The sequence below is a fragment of the Papaver somniferum genome, unplaced genomic scaffold (assembly GCF_003573695.1).
Source record: "Papaver somniferum cultivar HN1 unplaced genomic scaffold, ASM357369v1 unplaced-scaffold_10, whole genome shotgun sequence".
Taxonomy (NCBI): domain Eukaryota; kingdom Viridiplantae; phylum Streptophyta; class Magnoliopsida; order Ranunculales; family Papaveraceae; genus Papaver; species Papaver somniferum.
Window position 1 is genome coordinate 15,316,081 of NW_020618825.1, and position 23,451 is coordinate 15,339,531.

A 23,451-nucleotide genomic window follows, 5' to 3' on the forward strand; every position below is an offset into this window, starting at 1 on the left:
TCCCTTTGAAAGAAAGTACTGGAGGAGGCGGCAGAGGGTGCTGCACGGGAACGAAGAGGAGGAACATCGAAGGCGCCACCACGAGGAGGTGTCTGCGTACACCTAGAGTCATCACGAGGACGAGAAACCGCACGATCGGCAGCGTATCGAGACCCGGAAGGATTTTCGAGGGATCCCCTTTCCTAGGAGGAGAGGCCTTCGTCCCAGAAGAAGAAACTTTATACCACGGGGATCCATTTGAGACATCTAGAGAGATCTCCCCCAGGTGGATATGTATCAGACTCTCTGCGCGGAGGGGATCTCGGTAGACTGGAAGCCGGAGTTTGATAAGGAAGCCGCGGACGGTCAGACATGGCTGCGAAGAGGTACAACAAAAACAAGTTAGAACAAACACGAGGACATCACCAAAGATCAAAAAACCACAAAATTAGCAGTCCATCTCAACATAGCACAGAAACCCTAAAACTAGCATACATGCTTGAATTCCCCAAAACCCTAAAACCCTAAACTTAAAAGTCCAATCAATACAATGGCCTCGACTTGAGAGAAGAACAGGGGCAAACTAGCATACATGCATCAAAAGATGTTCTTCATCACAAACAAGGGACGACAGCACAGAAATGGGAGGCTCCGATACGATCAACAGAAAATTTACAATCAACACACTTAAAACAACAGAAACAAGAAAAGAAACCTTACCACCACAAACAATCCCGAAAGAAGACAACAAACCAGAAACAAAGAAGAAACGAGCGTGATTAATGCTAGGCAGAGAGAATTTAATGGTTGAAGAACAAAGAATGAAGACTGACAGGAGAATGAAATTAATTTTGAAGGAGCATGAAATTAATTCTCCTTCTCTCCTTAATATACTCGAAAGAAAGAGAAGGAAGTTAATGGAGGAATGGGAAATGTGCCCATTAAATGAGCAGTTAATGCACGAATAAGAAACATGCCCAAGTATCTAGGAGAAGTTATTAGGAGAGAGGAAGAATATGTAACATCTGTTTTCTTCAATGCTCCCACTAAACACTCAAGCCCGAAGAAAAGGGGCAAATTGTGTGTACATATTTCATCCTCAAACACGTGTATATAGGAAGATACGTGGAGAGCATGCAGACAAAGTCATCAAAACACGATGACACACACCCATAGCCAAGAAGCCTATCCCGACGACGTCGGATCTTTGCCCGAACCAATCTAAGGGCAGAAGTTAAAAGATGTACCGAAAACACGATGTACCGCGGAGCACCAAATAACTCCCGAAGAGTTACTTTACCTCATACCCAAAAGAATCCAAGATCAACGGTGAAGAGAAGGTTAACTGACATGGACGTGACAGGGGCAGAAGACACTTGTCTGACACGAGCAGGCGCCTCAACTACCCGCATTAAACACCCTGAGCAGCATACGTGTCGATCAACCCGTGGAACAAACGAGGATGGCTCTACGTGATCAAGTAAGGAACGAAGACCTCCGCGTGATGGACACAAGACACAAGAAGATAAGGTTCCAACAGCCCTCAGAAATGGGCCCCACACTCTAACCCTATAAATACCCCCTCCCCACCAAGAGTGAGGGGATCGAAAAAACTAAGGAGAGAAGGGGAGAGAGAAAGATTGTGAGTGTAAGTTTGTCCTTTACAATATATAGACCTATGTAAACTCCAAAGTCACTCGACTATCTATGTAATCACCAAGTACATAGTGAAACAACAACCCCGTGGATGTAGGCCTTAGTGCTGAACCACGTAAATCCCAGTCTTATTTACATTTCAGTACTTTATATTCGCTTAATGCTCCATGAGTCTTTACTTTTATACTTTATTTTCTTTATCTTCCCCTGCGTAAACGCCTCTCGCGATGTTATTAGACGAGGCTGTGATAAATCCGAGGATTTTGAGCCAAGGAATCAAAGTATGAATCTGTATCTAGAGTACGAACATTGATTGTGAACATGTAGATGCCTTCGTGATTTACGTGTTCACACTTTTCATTCAATAGTTGACGTCAATGAGTATAAATACAAACAAAGCATATATGGTACTCGTCATGTCAAGTCTCTCTTGCAGAAGTAGTAATGTTTCATTAATTGGCAAATGTTACTTCATTATACCACACATCCTCTCCTTCTTCTCTAAGAATTTGTTGAGAACCAATGAGAAACGATCAACCAATAAGAAATTAAGTTCTTCATGGTTGTTAAAAGTTTGACCGAGTGGAGTATATTTCTTATATTATTAGTTTGATTCGAGTGTCCATAGTTCGAAATAATGTACTGGTGACAATGTCTACCCAAGCTAATATCACTTATCAGAACTCATATCGTATGTATTCATACCTATACATACCTTATCAGAAATCATATCGTATGATAATGAAGGACATTAAACCAAAAAGGTTCACTTTTTATTGCTATTTCAAGAGCAGCTACAACATACCGTATAAGCTCACTTGATACTGCATGCCCCTATATTCTGCTCGTGTGGGGATCATTATGTATAAGACCTGAATAGCAAAGCAGGTGACCACTCTATATACAACAAACGTACCCGGCAACATACCAAGTTCAACTTGCGAACGATAATCTCTATGGTCGATCACTCGTCATATGCTCCACTGCTTCCTGAACACCTACTTACCTTCCCAAAGGCTAAGAACTCTTAATGCAGGAGAGAAAAAAGAAAATTAATCAGAACTCTTCTTTAACACCTACCTACGTAAGAACTGCATACATACAGGAGAGAGAGAAAAATGGTAAAGAAAGTGAGAAAAGAATACCTTTCTAACTGGTACGTACCCGGTATGGCTCTTGACAGACAGAATATCTAAACACAAATTAAATAGAAAAAAAGAAAGAAAACAAACAATAAACAATGTTACTCCGATTAGAGACGAAATTAAGGCTTGCACTCTCGTTTGTAATACACATAGAAGAAATTCCAGCAAATCAAGACTTCTAACCGCCACAAGTTTCGTGTGTCAAAGAAAAAATCTAGGACTTCTATAAATAGTTAAATACTTACGATATAAAAACTATTCTATACGGGTTTTTCATAGATTAATTTAAGAAATTGAGATTTATTTCCGAAAATAAATATACACGCGCCAAAAACAAAACATACGCCAAATAATTACACACATTGGGGTGTTTCCTAGATTGACCTAGGAATTTTAGATTTTCTTTTGTAGCTCTTAGATTTATTTTTTGAGATAAAAAATATTTCTAGCCTTATAATGTAGATAAAAAACAGAAGTTAAATTAAAAATTTGTTACAAAAAATATTTAAGAATTCTTTAAATTTCCGTATTACTTTCAGTAAAGATCCAAAACTTGGTAACAAATAATAACTTGTTCTCAAACAACAATAAATACAATTTGTTTCCTAAAATTGAACTTGTGGTGTTGGTTGAATAAAACCATTACTTTTTTTTTTCTTTTGGATTCACCGTATTTCCTGAATGAGTTTCTCATAAGTCTCTTGGTACAGCGAGTGCTTCTTTTTAAGAATCCATTTGTTATTTTTTTTTTCTTTTTTTTTTTTTTTTTTTTTTTTTTTTTTTTTTTTGCTATGCATCATTAATCGCATAGGTTGATACTTGAAGTTGTCAAGCTCCATTACGTGTTTCTAGGCCGCTTCTCCTACAAAATACCTAAGAGGAAGGTTAAAATCACAAAAAACCATAAGAAAATTTAGGTAACAAATATTAATATGAAAAAGGAATCCCTTACCTTATTAGTTCAGGAGGAGAAACAAACGACTGCACCAACAATTAAATTGGTTCTTGATTTGGGTTCCCAAAATCCTTTTTGTTCCCATGGAAAATTAAAAGTACTCATAACACAGATTCTACAAAACAAAATATCAAACTCATCATCTCATCTTTACACAACATCATTGAATGCTGATTTATCGGCACTAAAGTTATCGCCATTAAAGAAAAAGAGAAGCAGAACCAGCAACATCTGCAAACCAAAAACCATCATAAAGATCCGTTATTCATTATTTTTTATTATTAACAACAATAAATTACGAATTTAGAAAGCAAGAAGAAAAAACCTTAGCAGGAAAAACTCACCACGAAAACAACGTGATCCCTACCTTTCTCAAGCACTTTATATAGATAGCATGAGCACGCAATTTCCATATGAGCAAAATCCTGAAATACGTAAGTCATCAAAATCTTTAAAATTTGGACTTTTATATTATCTCCATATCATCATAATTAGTGGTTGGAAACATTTTAGTATATAAAATCTGGGGAATATTAAGACATAACAAAACTAAAAATCCACCTTATTTAACTTTTTTTTTATATCTATATCTATATTGTTTTAATTATGGTAAAAAAAAAAATTAAGAAAAGTAACATGAAAATGATTTTTGCTCGATTTTTTGTATGAGCCCGTTTTTTTGTTTGCTCAATTTTTTGTATACTAATCTGTATTTGCTCCCATTTGTCTGTTTCAAATATTTCTAAGGATTGCGTAAAATTTTTATTGTCAAACAGGATCAACAATAAAGTTCTTCGCAAGAGCGACACATCGTCCGTTCTAAAGGTTAGTACTCACGATCAATTTAATCATTTTTTAAAAAAGAATTCTCATCATAGGGAATAACTTATTCCTTAGATTCAATTTGATTTTAATTGATAAAATGAAGTTGTAATTAGGAAAAGGGAAATTTGAAGAATTGTAATAGGACATTGGACATTGGAAATTTTTATTTATTTTTTTAATTTATTAATCTTATGTATGATCAGATTGATTGGTGATTACTTTTGTGATTGATGCATGATTAATTTAGTTTTAGGGTGAAAAGCATGACTTTTTTTTTATTTTTGGTAGTATTTTATTCTTTGAGATAAATTTTTATTGGCAACAAAAAATATTTTTCCAAAAAAAAAACAATTATGTTTCCAAAAAAGAAAATACCGTGAGGAAAATTCGATGGGGCCAGAATCAATCAGAAGCGAGAATCAACCAGAAACGAGTATCAACCACAGACTCCGGTGAATGAGAGCGCTTCAAAAAACTCTATTATTATATAGAGAATGTCATGTGGCTGCTATTGAATGGACGCGATATTTTTGGTTCGTCACCAGATCTGGTCTAACATTGATATTACAAATATAACTTCCAGGCTCCACTTCAGCGTCTTCAACTTATAGCGACTAGTGACTACCACTAGATAGGCTTTCAATGGGCAATAAAGTGAAACACTCATTCCTTTCGGAAACAGTAAACTAGAATAGGCTATCAGCTTCGGCATTTTTATAACCTGGCTAAGCCAATAACGAAATCTAGCGAAAGGAAGATATGTTAAAAAAAATATTATACGCGATATTTATACCAGAGGAGTTCTAAGAGGTACCGTTTTCTCTTGATCTACAATCATATCGCCTGCATAATACTGATATGATTAATACAAAAAGAGGCAGTGAAAGTGAGACATATAGAGTACACCACACCATTATGCCAGAAGCCAAATAGAGTTTGAAAAATTCCCAAAGGCCAGTAAAAACTTCCATAGAAAAACCAATATCCACTAAACTGTGGTTTGCGTAGTTACACGCATAAATCGCTTCCTCTTGCTCTGAATCCTTATAAATGAATATTCATGTCATCATGTAACGGGAAATGAGATATCAATCAATCAATCTCATTAAAAATACTCCATATAATGTTTATTTCAACAATTACATACTATACAGGGTATTAGACACTTGAGAAACTCACTCCATAATTAAATCCAGTCGCTAGATTCACTACTCCCATTTGTATTAAAAGAGTACCAGGCTCTGCCATATGCACACCAAATTTCTCAAAAGATTTCTTCGAATCCAACATAGGGATACTACTCTTTTGGATTGGCAGTGACTAAATGTAACCCACGTTTGGGTTAAATGTAACCTAGATACCAGTTTTGAACTTCTGATATACTTTACTTTTAAAAGTGACTAAATGCAACCTAAAAAAGTCAAGTCAAACTCAACTCATAATCCAAAATAACAACCCAAAAATAACTAACCGATTTTCATGCCTTATCCATTACGACATGTTTATATTTTAGGTTTTCTTTTTTCTTCTTCACTAATGAACCGTAAACTCTAGTCATAACATCTGTTCAATGAGTGATTCAAGTTTAAAAAATCTAGGCCAAACCTAGATGATTCGGAAGAAAATCTTTGTTGTTCAAGTGAAGACAATGAAGAGGTAAGCTAGTTTTTTTTTATCTTTTCTTCATGGTTAAAACTTAAGCAGTAAGAAATGCAGATGAAGAACTGCTCGGTCAGGTTTGATCGATCATGATGCTTAATGTATTATCGCGACTGGCCGACTGTAGTCATCCAAGTCTAGTTGACTCCGGGTAAAAGAAGTCATCCAAGTATGGTTGACTCCGGATGAAAGAAGGCATCCAAATCTGGTCGACCCTATACTTTTAGATAACTTCTTTCACATTAACCGGTAGACGAGGGAAATGCTTCGTCTTCCCCGGTCTCGCCTTCTCGCTCGTTCTCTTCTCTCTCGAATAAGAAAAGAGAGTTTAAATTTAAGGTTGGGTCTGATCGGTCAACATTAAGGTTGTATTTAACAAAATTGTTAAAAACTGATTAGGTTGTATTTAACAATTTACATTCTTTTTGTAGGTTGTATTTAGTCATGGTTGCATTAAAGCCAAACATGGGTTGCATTTAGTCACTGCCTTTGGAGTTTGTTCTCTTCTGCCACTATCATGGTGGTTACCAGTTACACAAGTAGTCTATTTTATCGATCATAAAAATGAAATGACGATACACAAAACAGGTCAAAACTTGATCTCTTAGATACACATACACACCATGGATTTCTAACAAAAAAACATTAAACCCTAGATAATCTTGCTACATTCATGAAACCCTAGATAATCTAATCTGCCAGATACAGTATTGGAACCCACAAAGCACACAAAAAAAAAAAAAAAAAAAAAAAAAAGCAAAAGCCCCAATTTTTGAAGCACTCTAAAAGAAAACCTAAATTGACAAATTAAAGTAAAAACTACAGATCATAATACATTTTGTTCTGATCTGAACATCAATCGCCACGAACTTCTAATAAGTGATGGCGGTAAGCAACTGAGAGTGGTTTTCATTTTGCAGTGGGCTACAAATAAGATTTCTGACCAAACATATATGCTAAAAAAAAATCTCGACCAGTGAGGGGGCGGGCTAAAGCCCCAATTAACCCCCTCATAGCTCCGTCAGTGGGATAAATTATGTATTTTCAGCTCTTACATAATGTAAATATCTTGTATATGATATCAAACATCTTCCTTTTTACCTTCATCATTGACTATTGGAATGTTATTTAGCCTTGGTAATTCCTAGCACCCCAGGTAATATTTCATTGCTGAAACAATGCAATCTGCCAGCCTCATAAATAATCAGATTTGTTTGAAAGTGTTGGGTAAATCAAAAGTAGATCGATCGATATCGATCGGGATTGATATGATAGATGCCCTACTCAGCCCTACTTAGCTGAGTTAGCTGAGTTGTTGATGGATTGATATGATCGATCGATATCGATCGGGATTGATTAATTTGTCTTCTGATCATCAATGAATTGCCTTTTGATGGAAAAACATGAATAAACATATGGCCCACAAGCAGTCAGTTAATTCAACTTCAATCTGCATCACACTGCATTACAGTCACTCGTTCTAAATTATTTAGATAGGTACTTTTTCTAAACTATTGTGTTCGCATTCGTAATGGGGATGTAAGGTTCAGCAAGAGCCTAACTTTATCTACATAGCCATCTCTTCCTGCTCCTCAAAAATATCAAGGTGATTTGTGTTTACAAAATGAAGAAAAAATGAAGAATTGATTTTCATGCCATGTAGAATTATGGAGATTGGAGAGCAAAATGTATGCTTAAAAATAGAACCTAGCTATTTTTCTTTTGGTAGTAAAAATAGAACCTTTGAAATGCTCTAAATAGGAAACAAGTTTTTTACTTAATTAATGGAGGAATATCCTATAGGGAATGCCGTGAAAAAATCTAGGAGCCATAATCCAGTGACCAAACAATGTCTTATATGTTATATATGGTAAATTATGTATTATGTTATATGGTAAACTATGTATGTGCGTGTCAATGGAAACAACAAACAAGTTCTTGCAAAAAAGGATAGATGATCGTTTTCGTGCATGTGGTTACAAGATTTGCACGTTGGTAGCTGCGTACGTAGTATCCAAATTAGCCGTGAACTACTCGACACTTCATTGAACTCTACTTGGTCACATGTTTGTTTTTTCGGTTGAATCTACTATACGTACTTCTTGCTACCTAGATGCTATAAATACATCAAGTTATAAGAGACCATATACCATAATGATCATAATAATACCAAATTTACATTTGTTGCATCATTTTTCAACTATGGAGTCTTCAATTGTATCCTCGGTAAAAGGTTTGAGAAAAGGAGCCTGGGCCGAAGAAGAAGATCTACTTCTTAGGAAATGTATCATAAAGTACGGTGAAGGAAAATGGCGTCAAGTTCCTCTTAGAGTAGGTTAATTGATTACTTACATATGGAGCTTATTGCGTCGTCTTAACGGATTAAAATGAATATTAACAGTAGTAATTAAGGTTAATTTTTCAAATATATATATTTTAATTAGTTTTGCTAAATTCTTACAGGACTGAATCGCTGTCGAAAAAGCTGTAGATTGAGGTGGTTGAACTATCTACAACCAAACATAAAAAGAGGAGAGTTTCAACCAGATGAAGTGGATCTCATCATCAGGATGCATAAGCTTCTTGGCAACAGGCAAGTACATTAGTTGTTAAGCTAATTAGCTACATGTGGCAGCTCCTTTTAGCCATTATATCTAGATGTTTCTTTCGAACTAGCTAGTTTCTTGTCAACAGGCAAGTTCATTTCTTGTAATTAGCACCCGAAATTGCTAACTTACTCATTCCTTCGAAACTTCTGGCCTTTCAAGAAATTATTAATACACGAATAGACTTCCCTACGTATCTGTCACCCATCACTTGTATAAGGTCAATAGTTGAGTCCCATACAGCATTAAAGAGGTGAGCATAAGACAAAATTATTAATAGCGCCTAGGAAAATAATTGAAGCATAAGACAAAATAGATATCTTTCAGGATATTTTACTTGTTTCTTCCAGTACTCTTGGTAGTGCCCAGTACTGCATAGGTATACAAATCATAATCATGTAAAAGTTAACTGTCTGCAGCACTTGAAAATTAAAAGACCCAGTTTATATGAGACATGGGGAGTATTAATACCCAAAAATATTATTTTCTATGAAACAATAATATGCTGATTTATATGCAACAGATAGCTAATTCGGATATATAATTCTGGAATTTTGCAGATGGTCACTAATTGCTGGTAGGCTTCTCGGAAGAACAGCAAATGATATCAAGAATTACTACAACACTCACTTGAAAAAAACTTGTTTATCTAAATCTAAATACAATATAGAGAAGGGAAAACAAGTTGTCACGACAAATAAATCAGGTCATGATAGTAACAGTCGTCGTGATGACGGCCAGGACCATGGTAACCAGCAGGTTCTAAAACGTCGGCGATCGTGTTCAAATATTAATACTACAGATCATATTGTTGATAAGAACATGGTGACTCGAGTTTTAAAACCTCAAGTTCGAACCTTCAAGAAAGCCCTGTGGAATGCGAATAAATTACCAACACCAACAGGGATGAATAATAACCACACTACTACCACAACAACTAGATTTCCTAGTTATTCACAAGTCATCAACAAACATATTACAAAATGTTTGCCATTATTAGTCGACGATCAGGTCTCAAATGGTCAACAAATTCATGATAATAGTACTCACTGGGTGAAAAATATATTGTTCAGTGAAACGGAAGAAGAAGATCCAATGCCGAACAAGAAGAAGCTGAAAAAGAAGAAGAAACGAGTTACTTGTAATAATAATGCCTCAAAATTTGAAAGCAATACAACAAAAGGTGTCGAGGAAGGGATGACAACAAAGGATAAAAATGATGGCAGTAACGATGATCAACATGCTCACAACTGTAGTCCCGATGACGGTAAAGGGTGGTTAGAAGAAGGCGGTAGTGCTGGTGAGACCAACAACTTCTGGGACAGGTATCTTGATGAAAATTTGTGGCCTATGTTAGGGGAAGAACAAGAGCAGTACTTACAAATGTAATTAAGTGTAATATACGCAACATGTATTAATTTTTTAAGCAATTAGCTAAACCTAGCTTCCATGTAGTAATTAATCACCGTGCATGGATTAATTACTAATTGGAGCAAAATTGATTATCATATTTTTTGAGAGAAAATGTTACTTTCATGTTTAATGCAGACGTACTTGGGTCTCACGGAAACACAGTTGAAGATTTGTCCTGGTTTATTTATTTATTTATAGCCAAACAAAGAAGAATTGAAATGTGATCTTGTAGCTATAGTCGTATCAGTTTGTCTTCACCCTTGAATCATATCGTCCTTCCGGACAAGTAACATCAAAAATGATTTTGTGGAAGATTTTTTTCAATCTACAGGGTCTTATACATGATTGACGATTCTGTTTTTTATATGAGACAACTTCGTGAATGTGATGGCTGCACGTAGTTGAAGAGGCGTCACACGAGATATCATTAACGAAGGGGTCGTATTATTAGCTTAAAATTGGGTTGTCAAGATTTTTTGACACGTATTCACGAAAAATAACCTTTAGATAATATCACGAGCCAAATTCATGTACAAAATTGGAATATTTACCGTTGTTGAACTAATTGAGATACCTTTTTTCTTTTTCAGTTTTTTGGTCGATCAGCAGGAATGATGCATATCGTTAGCACTACCGTTTAGGCGTCTGCCTCAACTAAGAACAGATTCCACTAGTAAGGCATCTATTCTCAGGGTAGAAAGTTAAACTACTTGTATGTTTGGATCTTTTTCGTCTATGTTATCACACAAGAGTAAAACAATATATGGTTGATATAGCCTGGTGCTGGACATCTTTTGGTTTGTCAGCAAAAGGAAGGTAGTTTGGGAATTCATACCATCACCCGCGATTTGGTTGTTGTGGAATGGCGAAACAAGAAAATTTCAAGGAAAAATACTTGTTCAAAACATAATCAGGTCTTTGTTTTGCAGCAAGAACTTTGGTTTTGATTTGGGCCCTTACTGCTGGCTCTCGTCTCTACATTAACTTCTCTAGTTGAGTACTAGAGTAGTAGAGTGAGCATCTATTAATATTATAACATTTTAACTTAAGGTTTCTAATCCACTCACATCCTTAACTGCAACATCCAAATTTTAGTCATAGATAAATGGATATCATGTTCTCAATAGAAACAACATCGAGTTGTCCGGGAAAGACTTGTGTCAGTCCTCTAAGTGAGTATTGAGCGACGTATACGTAAAAATGGCAGGCCCAGCCAAGCTCCATAGCTTTCTGTTCTCGACCTTAGCTTGAGTAGCTTCCTTACAGAATTGACCAAAATTCTTGATTTCGTCTATATCCTGTGCTTCACCATGTGGCCATGGATTGTTTAAACCTCATCAGTGCCCATAGTGTTCTCCTTTGATTTTCTTTTTAATTGCTTAGTCGTTTTTCTTTTTAATTGCTTAGTCTAGTGCTATCTCAGTTTGTAAAACTAAAGATGCATGCATGCAGCAGCAACACCTTGCCTCCAGTCCCATGTCATTGGTTGACTTAGCGTTACAACTACCAGTCCGCAGTCTGTACAATAACCTCGATCACACAATTTAATACCCGATCACACGCCTCAAAACAAAACAAAAAAGGATCACACACACAGTTGTAGTACTGTACCCCAAATAAATCGTAAAATCAGCACTTCAAGAGAGCACTCCACGGACTTCTTCTCCTTCTCTCTCACGCTCCTTCTTCAACAAAATCATCAAGAACAATCCTTCTCTGCTCAAATCTGGTTCATTTTGGACAGGATCTGAGCAGATTTCTTCATTATTTCTTGTTTTCTAGGTTAGTTAATAATTTTAGCTTAATTTTTATTGTGTTTTCTATTTATCTACATCGTTATGGTAGTTTTATCTACTCTTTTGAGGTTTATCTTCGCTTTAATGACGGTTCTTGGTTATTGGGTTGGGTTTTAAGATCAATAGTGATGCTGTCCAACGACGAAAGCTTCATCTTCATCGGTGATTTCTTTGACGACAGAAGCTTCGTCACTATTTACAAGAGATTCGAGCAAATCACTCCTATTTTGAGAGTATATCTTTCTAAAGAAAAAAAATAAACTAAATGGTTGGGATTTACTTCCGAGAAAAACCATTCTTCCTCCGATTTAATCGGATCATATTCATACATGTACTTGTCTTACTTCAGTAATCCTTCTCTTTCTCGTGATGGATTTCTCGGTATTGTACTTCTACGGTATGTTTTTGTTACTTTGCATTCTCCTATTTTCGATCTTAAACTAATTGTAACCTCGAATTTATTAATAAAAAGGTTCCTTGTTAAAATAAAAAACAAAAAGAAAAAAGAAAACCTCAACCATTATAAATTGTGATCAAAACCCTTTTATATCATCCTCTTGTAAGGTGAGAGATGCGTCAAAAATGAACGGTGGTAATTCCCAACATTTAAAATCGTCAAAATTTCTGGAGAACCAGAAGATAACAACATTGATACGTTTTTCTCTTCTAAAAACTTGTAGAGAAAAACCTTGAGATGGTGTATATATAACAACTCATCATTGAGATGGTTTATATAAAAGCCTATAACTACCATAATGATAATTTAAAATAAAATTATGATTTTGCTCTTTTCTATAGGCCCATGATTAATGATTTTACAGTCCTCACTTTATTATAATATTTTATTATATGTTAATAATATTATATTATGGGTTTTTATATAAATAATCTGAATTACGAGTTTCTCGAAAACGCAAAATTCACAATAAAGACACAAGTTTGATTATACTTGGCAAGACCATATGTAAGTTATGGGCCCAAATTATATTTTTGTCCAAATAAAGCAACAACCATACCTCTGAATACATGAATTATTTCTAGTTGAAGTTTAGGAAGGCATAACAGTGTTATGGAGGTAGAAACACGTGTAATACATGCCTAACAAAGTGTTTGAGGGTGAAAACGGTTTCTTCTGATTTCGGTAATTTCGGGCGTGTGGGTTTGAAACGAGTCTAAATCCTAAACAATATACTGCAAGGGAGTACTTTAGATTCGAGAGATCAATCTGTACAAATCCGGCCTAAACCGAGAAATGGTCGTTCCAGACTTGCTTCGGTCACAAAGAGGAGGAGAAGGTTTGGTTTTGGGGAGGGAAGTGAAGAAAGTGTTGAGACTAGAATAGTTGATTCTGGAAGAGTAGTTGTTTTGTGACTTGTATCAGAAAGTGGGAAGCTAACAGATGGGAAAGCTAGCAAACGTTTTCTGAGTGTTGTATGCTCCTGACTAGAACTTTTTGTTCGTTGGAAATAGGTAATGCCTATTTATACAAGTCGAAGTGAAACGTACTCTGGTCTCATTAAGAAACGGAAAACAGGTGAGTAAATGGGAGGAGGTGGTAACCGGCAACGCTTGGAATTGATGTTCCATAAAAGAAATCGTTTCACCATTACTCCCTGTATTTACTAACCGCCTCATCCTTATGACACATTCTTATAACGAGCGTAGTGTACGCCGCACGCTGTAAACCGCCAAACCAATACCCAATGAGCATCCCCCAGTTTGTGACATGTGTTGATGTCTCGAGTGTTTTCGTGGAAAACATGTAACATGTTGTTGTTGTCTGGAAAGTTGAGCTTGGGGGACTTGCCGGCTCGGTGGTGACCTTCAACGGTCGAGATTTTGCATCTTAAGAGGAAGGTATCCGTTGATTATTGCAACCTTTTGTTTGGTATCCAGTGGCATGAAAGTATGATCAGTATGGCTTTAATGTGGCCCAGTTTAGGCGCGGCCAAAAGTTAGGGTTTTGGCTTTGTTTAGGCGCGACCAAACTAGGGCCAAAGGTTGTCATGCGCTAGCTGGTAACCTTGGACGGCTAAGATCTGCATCTTAGACGAAAAAGTGGTCGTTGATTGTTGCAGGCCTTCGTTTTTGTAGCCGCATAGGGAAGGCCGGCATGGTATGGTGAGACAAGGTGGTTGGCATGCCATTTTGGCACTTGTGGCATGGCATGCCTTGGCGCGGTTTGGTGTGTGCGGTTGTCTTGGCATGGAGGGGCCAAGGGTTTGGTATGCCATTGGCGCATGGTGCGTCGATCATGGTTGGGGCCAAGGTAAGGCGTGGTTGGCTTGGCATGGTGGGGCCAAGGGTTTGGCATTCCACTGGCGCATGGTGAGGCTAGCATGGTTGGGGCCAAGGCAAGGTGCGGTTGTCTTGGCATGGTGGGGCCAAGGGTTTGGCATGCCATTGGAGCATGGTGCGGCTATCATGGTTGGCATGCCTTGGCGCGGAGATTTGGCTGGCATGGTTTGCCATTGGCACAGTGGTGCGGCTGGCATGGTTGGCATGCCTTGGCGTGAAGATGTGGCTAGAATGGTTTTCCATTAGCACAGTGGTGCGGCTGGCATGGTTGGCATGCCTTGGCGTGGATATGTGGCTGGCATGGTTGGCATGCCTTGGCGCGGAGATGTGGCTGGCATAGCATGACATTGGCACGTTTGGCTAGAATGCGTGGATGGCATGTGTAGAGATGATGCCAGTCAATACCGAGGGCCCTGCCGTGGAGCATGGCATAACCAAACACTCTAGTAGCTAATGCATATACATTAACCAAACATACCCTCCATCATTCCCATCGACTTCTTCTCCCCCATTCCTCTGCAGAAACACCCATTCCGCCACCATCACCTCCACCTGCTACTTCCACTGCCATCGCCACCACCTACACTAACCGCCACCAAATTATCTAACCACCACAGCCCACTCTCACCACCTAACTCGTATGATGATTTTCAATCTTCTTCATCAATTCCACACGCCACTGAGGTCGAGTGATTTTGATGAAAGTGATTGCATGTCTTCAAATAACGACAGCAAGGCTATGGAGAGGTAGAGGAGTACAAATGGAAGCATGGGTCGAGAAGAATTGGGAGTTATCACATCAAATTAGGTAAAATATCTAACCCTAATTTTGACTGATTTGGGGGAAACTTGTAGAACCCTAATTGAGTGTTGTGGACTATAAATTGAGGGTTGTGGGTTTGTTGTAAGGGATATCTCTGGACTAGCCAGTGTATCCCCATGAGGGCTGGACTAGCCAGTTCCTCTTGGGTAGATTTTTCTTCCCTGTTTTGTATTTGTAGATTTAATTTTAATTTTCAATTTTAATTCCAAATTCAGTTTTAGTTTATCTTGTTTCAATTCATGTTTTGCTATCCATGTTTTGCTATCCATGTTTTTCCATGTTCTGTGTATTGTTCAGTTTCTCCATTTGATGTAATGTTTTGTACTGTTTTCTGTGAATGTTAGGCTAAAGCCTTTGAAGCATTGTGTTGATTGAGCAGTGGGGAGAAACTAGTGCTCACTAGTGACTGTGAGCAAGCTGGTTCTCTTCCCACTCTAGTAGTATGCCTAGGCTCACCTTCACCATTTCACCTTCACCATCTCCACTGCCCTTGGCTTAGGCCTTGGTTCCATTGTTCTCTGCTTGTAGTTTCATTGTACTGTCACATTTACTTCACTGTTACCTTGTGTTTATTGTTTTATCATCCATTGCCTCATTATTTCACTACCATCTTCATTGCTTTGTAAATATCACAGTTTCACTGCCACTATTTGCTCTTTCTTCTCTTGTGTTTCTCCTGTTCTTGTTACTGCATTCGCTGCCTTGTTCTGCTGCTGCTACTACTTGCTGTTGTTGTGCTGCTGCTGTACACTGCTTTTGTTGTTGCTGTGCACTGCTTCTGCTGCTGAAGCCACCACTGCTGCTGCTGCTTCCTCTCCAAGGCCCAGACCACAGTTCAGGTTAAGACCTAAAGCCTAGCTAATCTAAAGGCCCAGCCAACTGAGCCCAAGGCTCAGTTCACTCCAAAAAGCTAAGGCCCGGTTCACTGTTACCAAGCCCAGTTCACATCAAAAGACATTGAGCCCAATTCACAGTCACTGTTAGCCCAAGGCCCAGTGCAATTCAAAAGACCAAAAGCCCAAACTGCTTCACAGTTAATCAAAGCCCACCTTGCTCTTATTGTGAAAGCAAAAGCTTCAAAGTTATTCAAAGCCCATTGATATTCAAGACCCTTTGGTGCTCAAAGCCCATTAGCAATTTAGAAACCCAAAATAGTTAGAAACTACAAAACACACCCAGTCTCTGTGGATCGACCCGTACTTGCACGAGCTACAACCGACGACCGTGCACTTGCGGTATTACTGTAGGCCCGTTTCATTTCACTTCAATTTTTCATGCTTCTCCGGGCCCACCAAGTTTTTGGCGCCGTTGCCGGGGATTGGTGCTGTGTTTTTCTTGTTGTGTTATTAGCTATTTTTGCATTTCACTGCATAGCATTTGCATCTGCATCTGCTTCACTTCATTTGCTGTTGGACCTGCTGTTCTGAACCTGTTTTTCCTCTGCTGGGACGCCACCAAGGAAAAGAACCAAAGCCCAACTGGGTTTTTGCAACAATATCAGAGCAGTTGGGCTGTGCTTAAAAGGTAACCCATTTAAGAGAACCCGAATTGTGGGCTTCCAATTTTTTATTTGTGGGCTTGTAATATTAAAGCCAATTATTGGGCTTCTCTTATTTTCTGTTGGGTTTGTAATAATTTATTTGTGGGCTTGTTTGTTTAATTTGTGGGCTTGTTTAAATTCTTTCATTGGACTTGTATTTTGGACTCTGGGTTTAAACCCAGCTGAGCTTGTAACCGATTGTGGGCTTGTTTCCACTCAAGAGTGGACCTCGAAACCAAAGTTTTAAAACAAACGTCGGGCCTTAACCAACTGGGCCAAATTAAACTTTCAAAATTAAAACTTAGTGTTTCGTGGGCCGCAGCCTTCCTCCCATTCCATTAGAGGACCAACAGTGGGCTTGCTCCCAATTTCAAAAACCAAAAATCTTTCCCTAAATAACCAAAAAGTTTTCCAAATCTTTCCCTAAAGACCAAAAATTTTCTTTTTCCCATCAAAGCCAAATGTCTCTCGACAAAACCAAATTTTTCCCAAAAAGTCCAATCCCATTAAAAACCAAATTTTCTTGTAGATAATGTGTTAGTTAAAATTCCTTTTGTATATATTTTGTGCTCATCCATTGTGACTCTGAATATGTTGGAGTTTTGCCTTGGATAACGGAGTTTTAATTCTGCTTTCGCCGAAATCGGATATTCTCTCTCCTTTTACTCTACTCAGCATGTCCCTTTCCATATGTTGCATTCTAATTCTTTCCATATTTTTAAACATTGAGGACAATGTTTAGTTTAGGTTTGGGGGTATAGAGTAGATACCACGATAATATGCCATAATTGAAAACAAAACTCCATCTTTTTGAAAAAATTGAAAAAAATTCCAAAAAAAAATTGAAAAATCAAAATTAAAAATTAAAAAAAAAAAAGCATAAAAAATGGAGCTCATTTACCTTGAAATGTTGACTCTTGTGCAAATATGTATTTTTATTAGGAGTCTTAGTCTAGATATTTAGGCACCCTGATTCTAGCACAATTCACATAGTGATAAGAAATTTGCACACGCACGATCTACCAATACATGTATGGCCTCGATCTTCAAGGTGTTTGATAGGAAGTTACGATTGCCAATCACTTTAGAATACTGAACGAAACTTGACTAGCTTGTTCTTTGGTTGGTTGGGATAGAAGGTGGAGGTTACATTAAGAAAGACAACCATCGAATTTAACTGGGTGCATCAAAAAGGGCTACCTCTTGCAAAGTGTCATGTAATCTTTTGTTTCCTTTTGTATTTGTATCAAAAGTGTTTCCTTATTCAAAAAAAAAAAAAAAAAAAAAAAAACGATGTATATATTCAGAAAAAAAAAATATCAGAAAAATACAAAAAAAAATCAAGTATTTATCAATTCCATTCTCTCTTGTTCCAAAAATAAAAAAGAGTAGTCAATGTAAATAAGAGTCATGTAAAGAGTCATTTTGTTGTTTCATTGTAATAAGCAAGAAAGGGTGTATGCCATTGATGTACAACGCGAGTAATTGTGAAATACCTCCGACTCATTCACAATTCTCGTAAAGTCCGGACAGCTAGCTAGATTTCGACCTCGGTTCTTAGCCTGAGAAACTATCTCTTGGTGATTAGTAGTCATAACTTCAGATCTTTCTTTACACATGTGTAGATACACTTTACACTCTTATCACATGTCTTTATTTGTTATCAGTGCTAGGATTGTGCCTTCGATAGCTAGATTGACATCTCCATTTTGCTGTGAGCTTAACTGACTTGCACATGTCACATTTGATGGAATCTGAGCTTATATTTTGACCTAGAACTTTGTAGGTACGTTCTAAGCAAACCTTCACGAGACTTAACTCGTCCACTAGGGACACTTAGTGGTTTAAAAGGCTTAGTGCATACGCTAAATGCATTCGAGAGACCAGCGACAGTGGTATAGGTAGGATTTCCTTCGTTTTGTTTTACTTGAGGACAAGTAAAATTCAGGTTTGGGGGTATTTGATGAGTGCCAAATATTGTATATATTTATCCCTTTTTGTTGGCATTTAACTCATCTTTTGTGCATTAATTCTACATTTTATCCCATATTCTGCATTTTCATTGTTTTCAAGAATAAATATTTTTATTAATTAATTTTGCATTTTTAGGTAATAAATAAAGTCGGATGACTTGCGGAGCGGAATAGAGCAGAAAAGTAGTGAAAAGCCGGGAGGAATTACGCAAGGAAGCCGCGAAGAATGGTGCGCACAAGTCCAAAGAGCTAGGAATGGGCTCAAGAAGGAAGAATTGTTCTTAAAGAAGATATGGGCTTGGCATACCCAAGGCCCAAAACCCTTACCCAAACCCATTTTCTATATCCATACCCGCCTCCATTCTCAGCCGTTAGATCGGATCCATCTCATCATCCAATGGTCGCTTCTTCATCGTTCATCAAAATCTGAAGTCCCTGCAAAACACCATAGTACCTAAATTCCAAGCCTTCAGATTAGATCACATTTAGATCCTACGGTCGCTTCTTTGCCTGCGCATCAAATCTCGATACTTCCGCTTAACACTACAACACCTAACCTCGATCTTCGCCGTTAACTTCGTTGTATCAAGACATCCGACGGTCGCTACCAGCCTCTTCAGGGGTAGCCATCCGATTCACCTACAGCTTCGCATCTAGTGACTCAGATTCGCCAACATCGAAATCCGCTACACCCGACCAACACTCTAGTACCTAATGCCTATACCTTAACCAAACATACCCTCCATCATTCCCATCGACTTCTTCTCCCCCATTCCTCTGCAGAAACACCCATTCCGCCACCATCACCTCCACCTGCTACTTCCACTGCCATCGCCACCACCTACACTAACCGCCACCAAATTATCTAACCACCACATCCCACTCTCACCACCTAACTCGTATGATGATTTTCAATCTTCTTCATCAATTCCACACGCCACTGAGGTCGAGTGATTTTAATGAAAGTGATTGCATGTCTTCAAATAACAACAGCAAGGCTATGGAGAGGTAGAGGAGTACAAATGGAAGCATGGGTCGAGAAGAATTGGGAGTTATCACATCAAATTAGGTAAAATATCTAACCCTAATTTTGACTGATTTGGGGGAAACTTGTAGAACCCTAATTGAGTGTTGTGTACTATAAATTGAGGGTTGTGGGTGTGTTGTAAGGGATATCTCTGGACTAGCCAGTGTATCCCCATGAGGGCTGGACTAGCCAGTTCCTCTTGGGTAGATTTTTCTTCCCTGTTTTGTATTTGTAGATTTAATTTTAATTTTCAATTTTAATTCCAAATTCAGTTTTAGTTTATCTTGTTTCAATTCATGTTTTGCTATCCATGTTTTGCTATCCATGTTTTTCCATGTTCTGTGTATTGTTCAGTTTCTCCATTTGATGTAATGTTCTGTACTGTTTTGTGTGAATGTTAGGCTAAAGCCTTTGAAGCATTGGATTGATTGAGCAGTGGGGAGAAACTAGTGCTCACTAGTGACTGTGAGCAAACTGGTTCTCTTCCCACTCTAGTTGTATGCCTAGGCTCTCTTGTTTTGTCAACTGTTAGCTTCTCAAATGTTAGGATTAGTTTACTGTTGTGTGTCAATGCTAGGCTAGAAGCCTTAGAGCATTGTGTTGATTGAGCAGTGGGGAGAAACTAGTGCTCACTAGTGACTGTGAGCAAGCTGGTTCTCTTCCCACTCTAGTAGTATGCCTAGGCTCACCTTCACCATTTCACCTTCACCATCTCCACTGCCCTTGGCTTAGGCCTTGGTTCCATTGTTCTCTGCTTGTAGTTTCATTGTACTGTCACATTTACTTCACTGTTACCTTGTGTTTATTGTTTTATCATCCATTGCCTCATTATTTCACTACCATCTTCATTGCTTTGTAAATATCGCAGTTTCACTGCCACTATTTGCTCTTTCTTCTCTTGTGTTTCTCCTGTTCTTGTTACTGCATTCGCTGCCTTGTTCTGCTGCTGCTACTACTTGCTGTTGTTGTGCTGCTGCTGTGCACTGCTTTTGCTGCTGCTGTGCACTGCTTCTGCTGCTGCTTCCTCTCCAAGGCCCAGACCACAGTTCAGGTTAAGACCTAAAGCCTAGCTAATCTAAAGGCCCAGCCAACTGAGCCCAAGGCTCAGTTCACTCCAAAAAGCTAAGGCCAAGTTCACTGTTACCAAGCCCAGTTCACATCAAAAGACATTGAGCCGAATTCACAGTCACTGTTAGCCCAAGGCCCAGTGCAATTCAAAAGACCAAAAGCCCAAACTGCTTCACAGTTAATCAAAGCCCACCTTGCTCTTATTGTGAAAGCAAAAGCTTCAAAGTTATTCAAAGCCCATTGATATTCAAGACCCTTTGGTGCTCAAAGCCCATTAGCAATTTAGAAACCCAAAATAGTTAGAAACTACAAAACACACCCAGTCTCTGTGGATCGACCCGTACTTGCACGAGCTACAACCGACGACCGTGCACTTGCGGTATTACTGTAGGCCCGTTTCATTTCACTTCAATTTTTCACGCTTCTCCGGGCCCACCAGTTTGCCATTGGCACAGTGGTGCGGCTGGCATGGTTTTCCATTGGCAAAGTGGTGCAGCTGGCATGGTTGGCATGCCTTAGCGCGATAGCATGATAATTAGGGTTTGGCATAGATGATGTCGGTCAATGTTAAGGGTTCTGCCGTGGGACATGACACATAAAAAAAAGGTACCTTGGTAATTCTTACGTAGGCATGCCGATCGATTCAATAAATGTGCTAATGGTTATAGTGACGTTATGTCAGTCGTACGTTTTTACGATTTTAACCCTAAGCTAAAAACCACCATCAAAACAAAGAAAACACGAATTTTATATACCCATCAAATAAAAAACCTTAACTTCAACTTGAAATAATTCATATACTATGAGGTATAACTGGTTGTTGCTAAAAAAACAATGGTTGATTGTTGACTTATAATTGGATAATCAGGTTGGTTATTGCCTTATTTAGATAATCATAGTCTTATATATCGAGAGTGTACTTGCATAAACTTTTCAAGTTAATTTTACACAAGTATCAATATATAGTAGCTAGTGGATATCACTAAAAGAAATATTTGGCCATGTTTATTGAAAATATCCTTAAAAACCTGGGTCATATAAATAAAGATGATTAATGATGTCGTCAAATAAGAGATTTGATGGCACGAATATCCTTGTGTATAAAAATACATCCAAAAACTTAAATATAACATCTCACAAACTGTACGTTGGAATTTGTAAAAATTTAGTTATTTCAAATTGTATCTTAATTTCATGAAATTGCAAAAAAAGTAAAAAGAATAAAAAAAAATCCATTTTTTTGAATATTTGTTGTAACGGATATATTTAAATGTATTTTTTTCAGTCACATAGAAGGTCATCCAAAGATATAACCACTAGATGATTATAGCAGCAGCGGGGACGACCGAAAATTCGAACGTTTTCGATCGGAAATAATTTATAATTAGATTTAAATTTTACGATGGTAAAGTTAGAGACATATGTAAGGGTTCTCACTGTTGTTAGTTCAACTTTGAGTTTGTTAGTTTGGAGCAGATATAACCGTTCCTAATCAATCTAAGTTTAATTTAATTTCATTTTAATTTGAAGCAATCGAAGACAAATTGAATATGTTTTGGTCGAATTGATGGAGAGTAATGATAAGTAAGGACTGTCAATCTTTAATTACCAATTCAATTTTGGAAGAAAAAGTGATTAAATTCAATCAAATTGAATGAGCTTGAAACTAATTCAAGTTCAGTGTTTTATGATTAGACCTCGATGATAAGTAATTCAAGTTCAGTGTTTTTTAATTTGAAGAAACTGATGACCAATTTGATCTGTTTTGAGTAAATCGATGGTACAAAACAATAACTAAGGTCTATAAGTCTTTCCTTCTCAAATCAATTTTGGAGAAGAACAATCAATTAGCTTTCTATTTGATGAAACTTGATTAGAGTTGAAAATAAAATTGAAAAATAGGAAAGATAAATGGTGACCGACATTCAACAGTTAAGTTATCGTATAGAAGGTCGACAACTGCAAGCCTATGTCTTTTTTTTATAGAAAAAGCTTAGGCCTAAACAGGCACTTAAGACAGGTATATAAGGTTTAAAATGGCTTTGGCAGTGGATGTGCCACTCATCCTGCCAGCATTGTTCTGACAAAAGAGAGATGAATTAAAAGCATCCATGTTTTGAAGGTGATGGGTGATATTGAGTCTTAATAAAACAAAAGAGACTGGATTAATTTTAGTATCAGTATTTCCTCATTCTTCTTGATGATTAATTACTTCTTTCATGGTAACTTAGATGAAATCTTCCTCTGAAAGCTTCATGATATAGTAGCTTAAAACACATCAGGATCTCCATTGACTCAGCATATATCTGTATGTTTGTGTGCTACATTTATTTTTCCCACTGGAAAGGTAAGTCCGCTCCTTCTGTTGCTCCCTAAGCTTCAGAGTATCCTGGATGTCCTCTGGTTCCAACGATGTTTCCTGCAAAATCTGTCATAGTCAGAGCAGTATAATATATCAAGTTCTCAGGGTCTTGTGGAGTACAAATATTGATAGTTTCCCCATGAATCAATTTCCTCAGGTAAAAGAGCGAAGTTATTCATTATATGCTCTGGCATATGGTGAATTCTATTGTGATTGCAAAGATGTTGTTTAATGCACAAAGAGGTGATTCCTGCATTAAGATGTATCAGTCTGAAGATAAAGTCACATTTTGCTTTCTAGATATACCAGCAAGTGGTAGCATATAT

General features: G+C 37.6%; 1 protein-coding gene and 1 long non-coding RNA gene across 5 annotated transcripts; one reads left to right on the forward strand and one right to left on the reverse strand.

Moving 5' to 3' along the window:
• Positions 1-295: 295 nt before the first annotated feature.
• LOC113326014 lies at positions 296-4,164 on the reverse strand. 4 transcript variants are annotated; one of them, XR_003348230.1, is made up of 5 exons: positions 4,103-4,164; positions 3,733-3,966; positions 2,781-3,653; positions 2,441-2,661; positions 296-355 (listed from the first exon to the last, which is right to left on the reverse strand). It is a non-coding gene; the product is annotated as an uncharacterized LOC113326014 (long non-coding RNA). The 4 variants fall into 4 exon arrangements; XR_003348229.1 differs by having other exon boundaries at positions 4,080-4,162; XR_003348228.1 differs by lacking the exon at positions 4,103-4,164 and adding an exon at positions 4,061-4,091.
• Positions 4,165-8,421: 4,257 nt separating this feature from the next.
• Positions 8,422-10,214, forward strand: LOC113326431 (transcription factor MYB34-like). The gene is made up of 3 exons (XM_026574165.1): positions 8,422-8,554; positions 8,683-8,812; positions 9,386-10,214. Exons 1-3 carry the CDS (start codon positions 8,422-8,424, stop codon positions 10,212-10,214), a joined length of 1,092 nt encoding a protein of 363 aa, XP_026429950.1.
• Positions 10,215-23,451: the final 13,237 nt, after the last annotated feature.